The 15,029-nt window shown below is 50.7% G+C and overlaps 2 protein-coding genes across 6 annotated transcripts in view; both read left to right on the plus strand.

The window, feature by feature from the left end:
• The first annotated feature begins 5,244 nt into the window (after nucleotides 1-5,244).
• LOC146421980 (olfactory receptor 14J1-like) lies at nucleotides 5,245-6,204 on the plus strand. Its single transcript, XM_085046854.1, has one exon. It carries the CDS (start codon nucleotides 5,254-5,256, stop codon nucleotides 6,202-6,204), a length of 951 nt encoding a protein of 316 aa, XP_084902980.1. The 5' UTR covers nucleotides 5,245-5,253.
• A 2,992-nt stretch (nucleotides 6,205-9,196) lies between these two features.
• LOC146421981 (uncharacterized) overlaps nucleotides 9,197-15,029 on the plus strand; it is an 80,275-nt gene continuing 74,442 nt past the window's right edge. For 2 of the 5 annotated variants that reach the window (XM_085046945.1, XM_085046946.1), the window contains exons 1-3: nucleotides 9,197-9,380; nucleotides 13,774-14,531; nucleotides 14,819-14,878. In XM_085046945.1, coding sequence (XP_084903071.1) covers nucleotides 14,821-14,878 — 58 coding nt within the window. In that variant the 5' untranslated portion in view covers nucleotides 9,197-9,380; nucleotides 13,774-14,531; nucleotides 14,819-14,820. Of the gene's footprint in view, nucleotides 9,381-13,769; nucleotides 14,532-14,818; nucleotides 14,879-15,029 lie in introns of all 5 variants that reach the window. The other 3 variants (XM_085046944.1, XM_085046943.1, XM_085046942.1) reach the window with 3 other exon arrangements.

A 15,029-nucleotide genomic window follows, 5' to 3' on the forward strand; every position in this document is an offset into this window, starting at 1 on the left:
GTACACTTATGTAAAATAAAGTAATACATATCCATCAAGTAAGCTGGGATAGCTCATGAATATGTAATCAGTGTGTGTGATAAAAACTCTGCTCACCCAACGCTCAGGGCACTCGAATGGAGGAAGGAATGGAGGAATGATCCTCTGAGTGCCCAGCACTGCAATAAAGAGTGGCTGCTTTCTAATACTCAAACTGTGTTAGAAAATTTCTATCTGGCTGATTTCAGTATCAATTCAACAAGGCCCCACAGTGTCACAATGGTCACCTTCATTCCATGGGGCCCTGCAGTGTCACACCAGCCCCTTGGTTATATGAGGTTCTGCAGTGTCACAACGAACCCTTGGGTCAATGGGGCCCTGAAGTGTCACAATGGCCTGCTTGGCTCCACGAGCCCCATGGTGTCACCATGGTCCCTTGGTTCCAAAGAGCTCTGCAGTGTCTCAGCAGCCTCTTGGTTCCATGAGGACTCGCAATTCCACAATGGTCTCCTTGGTTCCATGATGCCCTGCAGTGTCACAATGATGTCCTTGGTTCCATGTGGCCCCATTGTGTCACAATGGTCCCTTGGTTCCATGACACCCCACAGTGTCACCCTAGGACAGGACACCAGGAGGGATTCATTCCCCACTCCCTGCAGCTCCCTGGCCCAGCTGCACCAACACCTTCTCCCAAGCCAGCGCTCCTGGGCACAGCCAGGGCTGTGCCACACTGCAGCTCCCTGCAAACCACAGCAGCAGCTTTGAGTCCCAAACCCAAGTCACAGACAGTTTGCCACTCTTTGTGTCTATATCTGACCAAGAAATGTCCCACTGTGGGCTGCCCCTTTCCTGCAGTCACTGCAATCCTGGGACCATACACGGAGCTCTGAGCGAGAGAAATGGCCAGCGCTGCACCTCTGCTCTGACTCGGGGATGGTGGCAAATGCTCTGTGGGGTGGCTGCAATGATGGAAAAAGGACAATTGGCAGTGCAGAGGGAAACCCATCTGGGCTGCTGGACTGGGGCAAAACATCACTGTCAGGGGAGAGCAGTTGGCTGTGAAAGTCCCTCCTGTGGATGCTCACGTAGCCAAGAGTTGGGCACTGAAGAGCATCACAGCAATGGACAGGGGGATGGGGCTGCCAGGATTAAAGTGTCTCAGGTGGGTCTGGAATGGCCACACAAGGCTGAGTTATTTCTGGCTCAGTGGGCCCAGGACAGCTCAGGTCATCAGGGAAGAGATGCAACTTCCAGATGGGCTTGTGACCGAGGGGTGGATTTACCCATGGACAGCATCTCCAGGTTATCCATGAGTGTGAAACGTGTGCTGAGATCAAGCAGGGCCAAGCAGGTAAAGCCCCTGTGGTGTGGGGATGATGGTGGCAATATCAGTCTGGGCAGACACATGGTGTTTTTAGTGGGAGTAGTAAACTGGAGAACACCATTCCCAAACCACAACAGCCCTGTCAGAGCCAGCCCTGTCCCTGCACTGTCCCAGCTCTGCTGCCCCACAGCTGCTTCAGCAGGAAGAACAGAGCCATGGGGGAGGGAAATGCACAGGGACTCCTCCTGGGAGGCACCTCTAGAGGTTTCCAGGCCAAGCCAAAGCCCAGTCAGTGCAGAAAGGGACACAAGGATGGGCTGTTTGTGTGCTCTGCCATGGCAGGATGAGATGCAGAGACACGCAGACAATGTGGATCCCTGCAGGAGCTGATCTCACACAGCAGCTCCCAGGCCTCTGCTGCTGGCTGGTGGCTCTGGTTTGATGTTCCCTGGTGGTTACACCCAGCCCCACACACCCCAGTGCTGTGTGCACACACACCAGTCTCACCAGGGCCTGGGCCCCAAAGGACACAAGACCTGATGGTTTGTGGTTCCCACTCCAGTATGTGGCACTTGGAGCTCCCTGTGTACCCAGAGCAGAGAGAGCTCCCTTGTCCCAGAAAGTTCTTGGCAATGGAGGGATTCAGAAAACAGGACAGGCTGTGGGGATCAGTTGTAGGGCATGGGCAGGGATGGGCACTGACCATCACCTGTTTGCTCAGGATCAGCTCTTTCATCCCCTTTTCTCTCTGATTTCTCATGTTTGTTCTTTCACAACCCACCATGGCATCACCCTTTCCCTTCCTGTGTTCCTTTCCTAGACATCCCTTGGAGAATCTTGCACATTCCCCAAATGCCCTTTCTGGATGCCCATCTTGAGTCTCAGACCTCAAGGCAGAAACCCCATTCTCAGCTGCGAGGTCACCCTGGGAGTTTCTGCCATTCTCCCACTTGGTGAGTCTTTCACAAAGAGATATTGGACCTTGCTTTCAGTTTCTTTACCTTTTGAGTTTTGAATGGCTCCTCCACAAGCATTCATGTCCCTGGTGTGGCAATTCTTTCCTTTTTATGGAAGTGTTGGGATTTAGGTCACATTAAATGCTGACATGGTGTATTGTAGGTATTTTCAGCTCTGGGGAGAAGGATTTGGGGATATAAGAATCAACGAATTGTAAAATGGTTTGCATTAGAAGAGACTTAAAAGAGTCTCTGGTCCAGCTCCCCTTGCAATAGCCAGGGATTCACTCGTTCAGGTTGCACAGAGCTCCTGACCTTTGACACTTCCAGGGATGTGCATTCCATTCAGTGGCAACCTGTGCCAGTCTTGCCACCCTCATTGTAAAATATTTCATCTTTACATCCAATCTAAATCTACCCTTGTTCAGCATAAATATGGTTTGTCTTGTTCTGTCAATAAAACCCCTGGCAAAAAGTGTCTCTCTGCAATTCCTGGACTGAGAGCATAACATTTTCATGGCTAAACCATGGGGAGGTCCAAGAGATGTCCCAGGAGAGGGTTTGGAGGTCTCGAATAAAGGACCACTATATAGGGAATGAAGGCCCTGGGCTCAGTGGTTTGGAGACTGAAGAGAGAACAGGAGTAGCCTGAGAGGGCTTGAAGGGTGGATCCAGATATATGGGAATTTTTTTCATCGTTGAAATGAGCATGGAAAAGAAGTAATGCCAGCAAGGACAACTGGGTTGGTCCAGAGTGAACAGGTGGAAAACAGAATTTCCCTCCCAGGGCAGTGCTGTGGTGCAACACATCCCCCAGAAGGAGTCTGGGTCAGCCCAAGGCTCTGTGTGCCAAGGCAGAGGCAGGCAGGACGCAGAGCTGTCAGCAAAGGAAGGCACAGCGAGGTGGGGCAGCCGGGGGATGACGACAGCCTGCAGGGACAGAGGCGCAGGGCATGGACAGCGTAGGACAGCCTGGGCTGGAGAGGGCAGAGGGATGTGCAGGAGCTGCAAGGCCCTGACAGAGCCAACTTGTGCAGCACTTTGGCCATGGCTGCTGTCCCTGGCCCTGAGGCCATGAGGAGGAGACAAGTGACCCTTGCAGCCCTGGGGCCTCATTGCCTCCTTGTCCCTGCCCAGCAGCCTGGCAGGGGCTGCCCCATGGTCCTGCCCTTGGCATTGCACATCCCCATATGCCAGTGCCCCGGGAAGAGCCCTGAGCACTGAGGGAGGGACAGGATCTGCCTTGCCAGGGGCTGGGGCTCAGGCCTTGGCCCTTTGCATTCCTGAAACACATCCAGGTTTGCTCAGCATCAGAGACACCTTTGCCTTGTTTGTCCCCAGCTGTCATCACTGCCTCCAGTGTTCTGCTCTACCTGGAACCTGGGGACACTTTCTCAGTTGTGTCTCTTAGTGGGACACATTGAAACTTTGATATACTTGGAAGTCTGAATCTGACTTTGAGTTCTTGAGAAGTTTTTTGAACACTCTCTCAGGGACTGAGTCTCATGTAAACAACACCAAAGTCCTGAGAGGCTCATTAAAGTCCTTGTGCTGTTGCTGTGCTGCTGAGCTGGGCTGGGCTCCTGGCACAGAGGGAACTCCTGGCAACCAAGAAGAGCTTCAAAGAGGCAGCTCTGCTGAGGAGCAGTTTCTCTCCCAGCCCAGCAGGGCTGAGGGTGCTGCCTGCAGGTACCTGAGAGGAGTGAAGCAGACAGAGGCTTAAAGCAACTGGAAGGACAATTCTGAGCTTATTCATGGAGAAATCTTCACAGCTTCTGACACAGTAAGTCTCTGGCTGCAGGCATCTTCTAAAGCTGACACATGACAGCACTGATATGACTGTAAGGATGGCTCTGCTGGTGTTTCTGGTTTGGGGGAGGATGTGCTGCAGAGCGGGGCTGCCCTGGGCACCGTCAGAGGGACAGGGCAGGACAGCTCCTGCTGCCAGGGATGGCTGCAGGCTGGGAAGGTGGGGGTGCAGCCAGGGGTGCCCAGGGCTGTCCTGCAGAGCAGCTCCTGCAGCCCTGAGGGCTCTTTGCCAGGGCAGGGGATCTGCCACCTGCCAGGGGCAGCTCTCAGCCTGCCTGGGAGCTCCCCATGGAGGGTGGGGGGAAGTTGGAGGTGGAAGGAGTGACTCCCATCAGGGCAGATTCCTCATACTGTGGAGATGCTGCTGCATGGCCAGGGCTGCTCTCAGATTTCTCCTAAAGCAAAGGGAAAGGCGCTGTCAGGTTTGGATCTGTCACTGAGACTCCTGCACTGTTCCACTGGGGATCAGCAGATCTGCTTCAGATCTACTTCAGAAAGTGCCTCCTCATCCTCCTGTACCTACAGACAGCACCAGCAGCACCTTGGCTTGCAGCAGCTCTGTTTGTCTGCCCTGCCTTTCAGGAGCTGCTGCCAGGGAGATGCCCCTGGGCAGTGCCCTGTGCTGGGAGGGCTCTGCAGGGCAGAGCTGAACCCCAGGGCTGGGCTCTGGGAGCACTGGCAGGGACAAAGCTAGAGTACAGAGAAACAGCTCCCAATAGGCACAACTCCAGGGAGCAGAGAGCCAGAATAACCCTTGGTATCCCTCCCTGTCCAGTTGCACAGGGAAAGGGAGATTTTAGGAAATTGACTTTGAAAATGGATCTTTCAGAAAGTCCATTTTATTTTTCACACATGTTTTCAGTGCAATAGAGCTAGAGGGAGGTGTAATGAGCAAAGGGCACCTGTGTGGGGACCAGCAGGTCTGACTGCACTAGGGCACAGGGAGCTCTGTTTTCCCTCTGGGCTCCCCAGTGTTCAGGATGAAAGCAATGCTGAAGGTGTGGCAGTAAGTCAGCTGCACAAACCCAAAAGCCAAAATAAAAAAAACATAGCAAAGCACTTCCCAAAGAAAGAGTAGTAATTTTGAGGGGATTCTTAATAAAATAGCCTAGAATTGACTCAAAGAAGTCTATCCCAGCTTGTAAATGTCTTCTTTCAACAGTCCACAATGCCCAGAGTGAAGAAATGTCCAACAGCAGCTCCATCAGCCACTTCCTCCTCCTGCCATTCGCAGACACACGGCAGCTGCAGCTCCTGCACTTCTGCCTCTTCCTGGGCATCTCCCTGGCTGCCCTCCTGGCCAACAGCCTCATCATCAGCGCCGTAGCCTGGAACCACCGCCTGCACACCCCCATGTTCTTCTTCCTGCTCAACCTGGCCCTGACAGACCTGGGCTCCATCTGCACCACTGTCCCCAAAGCCATGCACAATTCCCTCTGGGACACCAGGGACATCTCCTACTCAGGGTGTGCTGCACAGGTCTTTTTGTTTATCTTTTTCATTTCAGTAGAGATTGGTCTTCTCACCATCATGAGCTATGACCGCTATGTGTCCATCTGCAAACCCCTGCACTATGGGACCCTCCTGGGCAGCAGAGCTTGTGCCCACATGGCAGCAGCTGCCTGGGCCAGTGGCTTTGTCTATGCTCTGCTGCTCATGGCCAATACATTTTCCCTGCCCCTTTGCCATGGCAATGCCCTGGGCCAGTTCTTCTGTGAAATCCCACACATCCTCAAGCTCTCCTGCTCACACTCCTACCTCAGAGAACTTGGGCTTATTGTGGTTGGTGCCTGTTTGGTATTTGTTTGTTTTGTGTTCATAGTTTTCTCCTATGTGCAGATCTTCAGGGCTGTGCTGAGGATCCCCTCTGAGCAGGGATGGCACAAAGCCTTTTCCACATGCCTCCCTCACCTGGCTGTGGTCTCCCTGTTTGTCATCACTGCCATTTTTGCCTACTTGAAGCCTCCCTCCATCTCCTCCCCATCCCTGGATCTGTCAGTGTCAGTTCTGTACTCACTGGTGCCTCCAACCCTGAACCCCCTAATCTACAGCCTGAGAAACCAGGAGCTCAGGAGTGCCCTGGGGAAAATGATGACTGGAAAAAACCTGTTTTTTCTGCATAGCATTCAAAATTAGAACTTGTCACAGGCCAAACCTGTCTTTTATGTTTTTTCTGGTTTGATTTTTTTGGGGATTTTCTTTTCTTTTCCTTGACTTTGTATAATACTTCTTACATTATATTCTGTAAGCCACAAGGAAAAGGAGAAAAAACTTATGCATCTGAAGAAAGGCGGCTCAATAGGGGAAAAAAACCAAACCCAACTTAAAAAATCCAAAGCAATACCCACCCAGAATAACAAAAAACCCCCACACAAACAAACCAACCACAAAAAGCAAAAGCCACAAACAGAAAAGCAAATCCACAGGAAATGTCCTTTCAGCAGAAAATGTTTAACCACTTTGTGGCAGGAGAGGATTCTACATGTGTAGGTGCTGAAAACAAACATGTCTCAAAAAAGAAATTAATCCACTCCACCCCCTGCTTCTCTCAGTTTATTGCTGATCATGGTGTGACATGGAATGGAACATCCCTTGGTTCAGTGCAGCCAAAGCTGTTCCATTCCTGTTCCCTCAGGAACACTTGCCCACCCCAAGCCCATTGGTGGGGGGTTGCAGACACACCTCGTTGCGGGGCTAGCACTGTGACAAGGACAGTAGAACAGAACAGCCCTGGAGAAATAGATGAAGGATGTAACTCAGACATACAGAAGTTACACAAAACGAAAGCAGCATGCCAGCTCAGCTCTGCAAGGCTGACAAAGCAGGAATTATTGAAAACAATGATATTACACTTGCTCAAAAGTGGGAGTTGAAGAACAGCCACCTAAAAAGGATACCGGATGTTGAAGACAGACCCCAAAGAACCATACAAGGACTTGTAATAAGGAGTGCAACTATGTCAAATAAAGGAAGTGGGAGAGCTAATCAATATGTAATCAGTGTGTGTGATAAAAACTCTGTTCACTCAATACTCACTGCACTTGAATGGAGTAATCCCCATTCAAGTAATCCCCCATGTAATCCCCATGCTGTAATAAAGAATACCTGCTTTCAAATACTCAAAACTCTACTAAAAAGTTTCTATCCAGCAGATTTCACTATCAATGGTGTCCTTGATTCTAGTATGGCCCACAGTTTCACAATGGCTCCTTGGATTCATGAGGCCCTGCTGTATAACAATGGACCCTTGGTTCCATTAGGTTCCATACTGTCAAAATGGCCTCCTTGGTTTTGCACTGCCACAATTCTCTCCTTGGTTCCATGAGGCCTTGGTGTGTCACAATAGCCCCTTGGTTCCACGAACATCCATAGTGTCACCATGGTCTCTTGGATCTGCGGTATTGCAAGGGACAATTGGTTACAAGCAGCCCCTCTGTGTCACAATGGACAATTGGTTCCATGAGGCCTCACTGTATAAAAATGGACCTTTGGTTCCATGAGACTGCAGAGCTTCACAGTGGTCTCCTTGATTCTATAGGGCCCCACATTGTCACAATGGCCCCTTGGTTCCATGAGTTAGCATAGTATAACATGGTCACCTTGATTCCATGAGTTCTGTAGCATCACAATAGAAACCCTTATTCCATTAGGCCCCCGAGTTTCACAATGATCTCTCTGATTCCATGAGGCACCACAATGGACCCTTGGTTCCATGAGGTTCCCTAGTGTCCCAATGGCATGAGTTTCCTTAGCATTCACAATGGTTCCATTAGGCCCTGCTTTGTTACCATGATCCCCTTTGTGAGGTCCCACTGTGTCAGAATAGACAGTTTTTTCTATTAAGTTCCAATGTGTCACAATGGTCTCCTTGGTTCCATGAGGCCCTGATGTGTCACAATGAATGTCTGGTTCCAGGAGGTTCCATAGTGTCACCATGGTTTTCTTGAATCTGCTGTGTAACAATGGACGATTGGTTCTACGTGACCTCACTGTGTCACAATGGTCATCTTGATTCCATGATTCCCCACAGTGCCACAATGGAGCCTTGTTTCTATGAGGTTCTGCACTGTCACGATTGTCTCCTTGATTCCATGAGGCATCTCAATGGCCCTTTGGTTCCATGAGGCCCCTCAGTGTCACAAGGGTCTCCTTGGATTCATGAGGAACACAAAACTTTGCATAAACATTGAGCAACACCTGCCTAACACCCCAGGAAAAATCTGTTTGCAGTCAAAAGCACAGTTAAAGTGGAGAATGGCACCAGCAACTTCCATCTGCAACAGAGATCCAGAGAAAGGACAGGGACAGAGAATTCACCTGAAACACTCAGGGAATTCTGCCTACAGAGATCATTTCTGGTCAAGTTGTCCCTTGCAGAAAAGTGACATCATCAGAGGCAGCCTGTACTGAGCACGTGGTTCCTGAGTGGGTTTGTTGTTTAGGAAACCTGCTCAGGCTTTTCCATTCCTTCCTTACAAACAGGAAAACTTCTACTGGGCTGTGTGCAGGCAGAGCCCTGAGGAGAGCAGGTGGGACATGGAGCCATGGGCTGGGACAGCCAGCTGCAGAGCTCAGGGGACAAGTTTGTGATGCAGGGAACAGGGATGTGAGTGCAGGGTGGGCAATGTCAGCCATGGTGAGGTTGGGGTGAGGAGCAGGTTGTCCCAACAGGGTCAGCCTGCAAGCGACTCATTGTTCTCTGTGCCCAGACCTCCTATATTGCTTTTTCTTAGCTCAAAATATCCCAAAATTGCTGTCTTTGAGGCTTGGTACATTCTAAGGTTTTTTCCTGACACCATAATCTTGGCAAATCAGTGTTCTGGAGCCACAAAGCCCCCCAAATTGCTCTTTCTCTGCTCCAAAGCTCCTGAAATCACTGTCATGGCCCCAAAGCTGCTGAAATAGGGGTTTCTAAGCCATCAAGTTCCCATAATCAGTGTTGTAGAGCCCTGAGCTCCCTATACTCAAGCCTTGTTTGCCATCAGACCGTGGGGTTCACTCCCAGTCTCCTCCCAGAGCATTCCTGGTGCCCCTGGGAGCTCCCAGCACCAGGCAGGAGCTCTCGGCTGTGCCTTTTCCCCACCCTGATCGAGGAGCCACTAACTGACTAGAGCATTTTCACTTTCAGTTTCCCAGGGATTTACGAGAAATCGGTGTAAAACCAAGAAATAGTGCTAGGGAGGAGCCGTGGGGTGGGGTGGGAGCAGGCAGGGTGAGATAGAACCGGGATAAGTGCAGCAAGGAAAACCCTGAGGAGCCCCGCAGTGCTTCCAGCCCCACAGCAGAGCTGCTTCTGCCCAGCCTTGTCCCAGGTGAGCACCAAACCCTCCCACCCGTGTTTTTCCCCGGGTTGCTACTTGTGCTCCTGAAATTAACATTTCTGAGCCCAAAAGCTCCCTAAATCGCTGGTTTGGGGCTCCAAATCTCCCTAAATGGGGGCTACTGAGCCCAAAAACTGTTTAAATTGTTTTTTTGGAGCCCAGAAGCTGACTGAATAGCTCCTTCTGATCCAAAAATATCCCTAAGTCACTTCTCCTGACCCCCAAATCTCCCGACATGATTTTTTCTCAGCCTCAAACTCCCCAGATCAGGGTTTCTTAGGCCTGTGAGTCCCCAGATCAATGTTTTATAACCCCAGTGCTCCCTAAGTCAGTGTTTCTGAACCCAAATGCTGTTTCAGGTGCCAAAAACTCCCTAGGTGGGTTTCTGAGCCCCAGTGCTCCCGAAACATCTCTAATCTCAGCCGTGAAGTTCCCTAAATGGCTGTTTTTGAGGCTAAAAGCTCCTTGAAATGGTGTTGCTGACCCCCAGAGAATCCTAAATCATGGCTTTGGAGCCCAAAGTCTGTGGATATTAATTTTTCTGAGCCCCAAAGCTTGTTAAATGGGTGTTTCTGAGCCCTGAAGCTCCTCAAGTTTCTCTTTCTGACTCCCAAAGCTCCCAGCATTGCTTTTTCTCAGCACTGCAGTTCCTTAAACATCTGAGCCCAAGAGCTCCCTAAATTGGAATTTTGAGCTGGAAAGCTGCCTAGGGGGGACTTTCTGAGGCCAAGAGCTCCCCAGATCAGTGGGTCTGAGCCAAATGCTCCCTGAATTGGTGTTTCTCAACACCAAACATGCCATAACTTTGGGCTATTTCAGAGCCCAAAATCTCTCTAAAAATGAGTGTTTGGGACCCCAAAGCTCCCTAAAAGGACCCTAATCAGCTCACTGATTCTGAGCCCAAAAGCTCCCAAACTTGCAGTTTCTTAGCCCAAAAGCTCCTGAATGGGAGTTTCTGAGTGACTAAGAACCTGAAGTTGCTGGGTTTGAGCTCAGAAGCTCCCTACATCATTTTTTTCCTGAGCCAAAAACATCCCTAAATGGTTTGGGAGGCTGTGCCTGAGCACTGGTGGAACACAGTGGGAAGGGAGGATGAGGATGGGAGGTGTGAAGAGCAGCTTGGATGCCTGGAGATCCTCAACAGGATGGGCAAAGGTTAATTTGCCTTGTGTGAGTGAGCAGTGGAGAGTTCAGAAAGGGGGACATTGTCTTGGCAGTTCAGGAACTCCTTGATCACTGGGGAGAGTTGGCAGAAGAGCTCTGGGAGCAACCTGGAGAGATCTCCAACCAGTGAGCAGATCCCTGTGGGGAATGGTGACTGCCCTGGGGAATGGGGACTGCCCTGGGGAATGGGGACTGCTCTGGGGAATGGGGACTGCCCTGGCATTCATGGCCAGGCAGAGCAACAGGGATCCAAGGGCGTGGGGGATCTTGGCATGATGGCTTAGCAGAGCTGCCTGCAGGTGAATAGGGGGGATGCTCACAGGGACCTGGTCCTGGCCCACAGGGAAGAGCTGGCCAGGGATGTGCTCACCAGTGCAGCCTGGGTTGTCACAGCCAGGAAAGAGTGGTGTCCCAGGCACCAGAGGGCAGGGAGAAAGGCCAGCAGCAGAGCACAGAGCTGGGGCTGCAGAGGAGAAGACCATGGTGAACTCGGGTGCTGAAGCAGCTGGTGGCAGGGGCAGCAGCTCCGAAGGGTGAAGAAGCTCAGGAAATCTGAGAGGCCCTGCAGGGCAGCCTCTTCCAAGGGCAGGAATGACCTCTCCAAGGAGCCATGGACAAAGCACTCATCTCCTGAGGCTCCTGGCTGAGCTGACCGAGCTCCAGGTGAAAAGGCAGCACAGGGAGGTGGAACACCTGAGCCAGCAGCACAGAAAGCCAACAGCAGCCTGGGCTGTGTGAGCAGGAGCACAGCCAGGAGAAGGGTTTAACCCTCTGCCCAGCACATCTACACCACACCTGCCCAGCGACAGGGCAGCTGTGGCAGTCAGGAACCACTGCACTGCTGGGACACTAAGGTGGGAATCCTCCAGCTGTCCTTCAGGTGCTGCTGGGATTTTCCTAAGGATATCAGTGTCTGCAACAACAAAACCAACAACAAAAGTGTGATTCTGCCCCAAGAGAAATACCTTCAGCAGAGCAATCTGCACCTGCAATCTCCCCTCTGGGCAATGCCAATGGAATCCCTACTTGCAATACACAGCAGTGACTCCCCCTCCTCACCAGACTTCAAGGGCAGTGACTGTCCCCCTGCTCTGGGCACTGCCGAGACCCCTCGAGTGCTGTGTCCAGTTCTGCCAGAGAGAATTGAATGGGAAAAGGGCACTGCTCCCTGGACCATCCTGGGGCCTTCACTGGGCTTTGCTGAGGCTTGAAGGAGCCCTGCTGCCCTCCAGAGCCCCCAGGGCATTCAGTATCTTTGCCTCATCAAGGCTGTAGAGGGTGGGGGAGCAGTCAAGAGGGGTTTGAGACCACAAAGTTAATATTTCATAGGATTCCCGTTTCAAAGTCCATTGTCCATTCCCACTCACAGGCTGTTGATCTCTGGCCAACAGAGGCAATGCAGAAGAGTTTCTTCTTTTTTTTTTTTTCCTTCTGTCTGGACTTTTTTTGTCTCCTCTCTTTCCCCCCACCTTCGTTTTATTTTTCCTTCTTCTCCTCTCTTTCCCTCTTCCTTTTCTTTTTCCCTCAAAAAAAGGAAAAAAAAAAGCTTCGGTTTTCCCCTTCAGCTTTGTCTCAGGATTGCAGATCAGGCCCTGCATAGAATAATTTTCATGTCCAAAGCAGTAGTCAGGATTCCTTCTAAATATGAGAGAGAGACAAAGAGAGGCAGAGAGAACAATTTCTCTCTGACTGTGAGAAGTGGGGTGACCCATTCCTGGAAGCACAAACACCTTCCCATGAGTGATCTGAGCTAAATGTCTGTGTTCATCAGCTGTCAATAGCAGAGGCACATTCAGGACAGCTCCATGTGCACATCTTCTATTCATTGTTACTGTTAAAGAAACCATCACTCTATCACTCTGCTTTCAGGAGAAACAACCTCAAATATTGAGTGGTTTATGCCATTTATATTCTTTCCATCCTTTCTGACCAGAAAAAAGTAGGAAAAGGTAGTTGGAAGAAATAGAGCAGAGTTCAATCCTGGGGAAGCATCCCTGGCATTTCCTGTCTGGTGCCTTGGGTTAGACCTGTGGGACAGCCATGGGCCCTGGGACTGTCACTTCAGATGGTCCCTGCTGGCATTTCTGTATTTACAGTCCTCAGTGGAGCTCTTTTCCTCACTCAGGTCTAGACTCCCCTTGAACACCAAGAAAGCTTTCTTGACATGCAGCAGCTTCTGGCAAGATGTTCCTTCATTTAGTCTAGGTCTTCCTTCTCTGGAACATGGCCCTTGGCAAAGAAAATAAAAAGTCACAAGGAGCAGACAGCACAGGGAAATGGAGTGTGAGAAAGAGAGGGAGAGCAGAGCAGGGCGGTGAGCTGTGCCCTGAGCAGAGCTTTCCTCATTCCTGGTCAGTCTCTGTTTCTGCCTTCTGCCTTGTTGTGTGTTCACAACCAGGAGGAGTGAGGTGGTTTCAGTTTGGTCTTTGTTACTCACCTTGCTGCTCTCTTGGGAATTGCCAAGAAAGCAAAGCAATTGTCCCCATTTTGCGTCTGGTTTGGCCACAATGGCAGCTGGAGAGGGATGTCCCAGGCTTGTGGGCTATTCAGTTGTGTTTTTTCTTCCTGTCCAGTTGAGGAGAGGGAGTGAGAGAGCAGCTTGGTGGGCATGTGGCAGCCAGCCAAGGCCACCACTGTCCTTTCTTCATAGATTTCTTCATAGCTGGTCAGGATAGCTCCAGGATTTGAGTCTGAAGGAATGGACAATGGTCCCTTTTCCCTGTGGAAAATTGTGGCTGGGGTTGAACTCCAGGTTCTGCACTCTGCAAAGGCAGAAGGTCCTAATCTTGACCAAGGAAGATGGTATGTGTGGCTGTGAGAATTCTCAGAGCTCCAGGGCAGCCAAGATGGGCTAGGGACCAGCTGGGAGTACAACACAACATGGTATCAACTGCCTTCTCCTCTCTAGTCCTGTGCCCATCATAGAGATTTTGCCTCTCTTTTCTCTTGCATTACAGAGTGAACCTTGAGAAAAGGACTCAGGTAACAAGAAATGAGGACATGGCTAAATTTTTTGCTGAGAGCTGTATTTCTTCTATTTAGACAGTGATGGAAGGGAAAATAAGTGATTTTAAAAACCCTGAGTGGATCAGAGGTTTGAGTAGTATAAGGGACTTATGTGTCCCAAAAGAGCTCTTTAATGCATTCTGGAAATCATTTGGGAAATATCTTAGTGAAGTTTCCTCTTTTTCATTTTTCTTTTTCTTTTCATGGGAGCCAGTGGCCAGAAGAAATGAGTCTGTGGAAGGGTGTCAAAGCAGGCTTATTAGGTAAGTGAGCCCATAAGTAAGTGTGTGCTCATGGATGCCATTGCTCTTGTCTGGGGCCATCCTTGGGAACCCTTGGGATGTGAGGTGTTATTCCTGAGGGAAGCAAGGCCAGTGGAGGTGTTTCCCCTGAGCACATTACCTGCAGAACCCTTCCAGAGCACACAGAAGGCCTGGCCTTCGGGGTGGGATGAATTGATGAATTTGGACAGAGGGGTGACCTTTGACAAGAGACACATCCTACTCTAGCAGAGGGTGTTGCTGAGCAAGCTTTGAGGAGCCAGGCTGAAATGAATGTGCTGAGGGACAGTGAAGGGACCTGGGAGGTCTCTCTCCACTCGTGGAGGGTGAAGGAGGAGAGTCTCACCTCTCGTGGGTTCTGTGCTCTGGTGGGACTGTGCTGAGGCACCTGTGTGGTGCCTGAGTGCTGTGGCAGCCAAGGCAGCTTCCTGGCCCAGGAGAGCCTCAGTGGCCCTGAGGGTCAGAGACCCCCAGCACTGCTGTGGGGCTCCTGGTTCACAGGACCTCATGGCTCCTGGGCCAGCTGTGGGATGTGTTGTGCCCCAGAACCTGCTCAGTGCAGTCCTGGAGTTCCTTGGGGAAAGGTCCTTGTTAAACATCCTCTTTTTCTTTTTTATTTTATTTTATTTTATTTTCATATGAACCTGACGTCTGGCGGGGGCAGCCATACCCAGGATACTCACAGAAGCAAGTAAGTGTGCTGGATCCCATTGCTCTTGTCTGGGGCCATCCTTGGGAACCCTTGGGATGTGAGGTGTTATCCCTGAGAGAAGGGAGGCCAGTGGAGGTATCTCCCCTGAGCACATTACCTGCAGAACCCTTCCAGAGCACACAGGAGGCCTGGCCTTCGGGATGGGATGGTTTTGGTCAGAGGGACATCCCCCTTGAATGAGAGACACATCCTACTCTAGCAGGGATGTTAAACATCCTCTTTTTTATTTTTATTTTATTTTATTTTCATATGAACCTGACATCCAGCAATGACGATTGCTTGTGACCTGGCTAAGGCAGGCGTACACAAGGCATTTACAGAAGCAAGTAAGTGTGCTGGATCTTGTCTGTGGCCATCCGTGGGAACCCTTGGGATGTGAGGTGTTATCCCTGAGAGAAGGGAGGCCAGTGGAGGTGTCTCCCCTGAGCACATTACCTGCAGAACCCTTCCAGAGCACACAGGAGGCCTGGCCTTCGG

Source organism: Lichenostomus cassidix, unplaced genomic scaffold (genome assembly GCF_008360975.1).
Source record: "Lichenostomus cassidix isolate B80296 unplaced genomic scaffold, HeHo_3.0 HiC_scaffold_46, whole genome shotgun sequence".
NCBI classification, from domain to species: Eukaryota; Metazoa; Chordata; class Aves; order Passeriformes; family Meliphagidae; genus Lichenostomus; species Lichenostomus cassidix.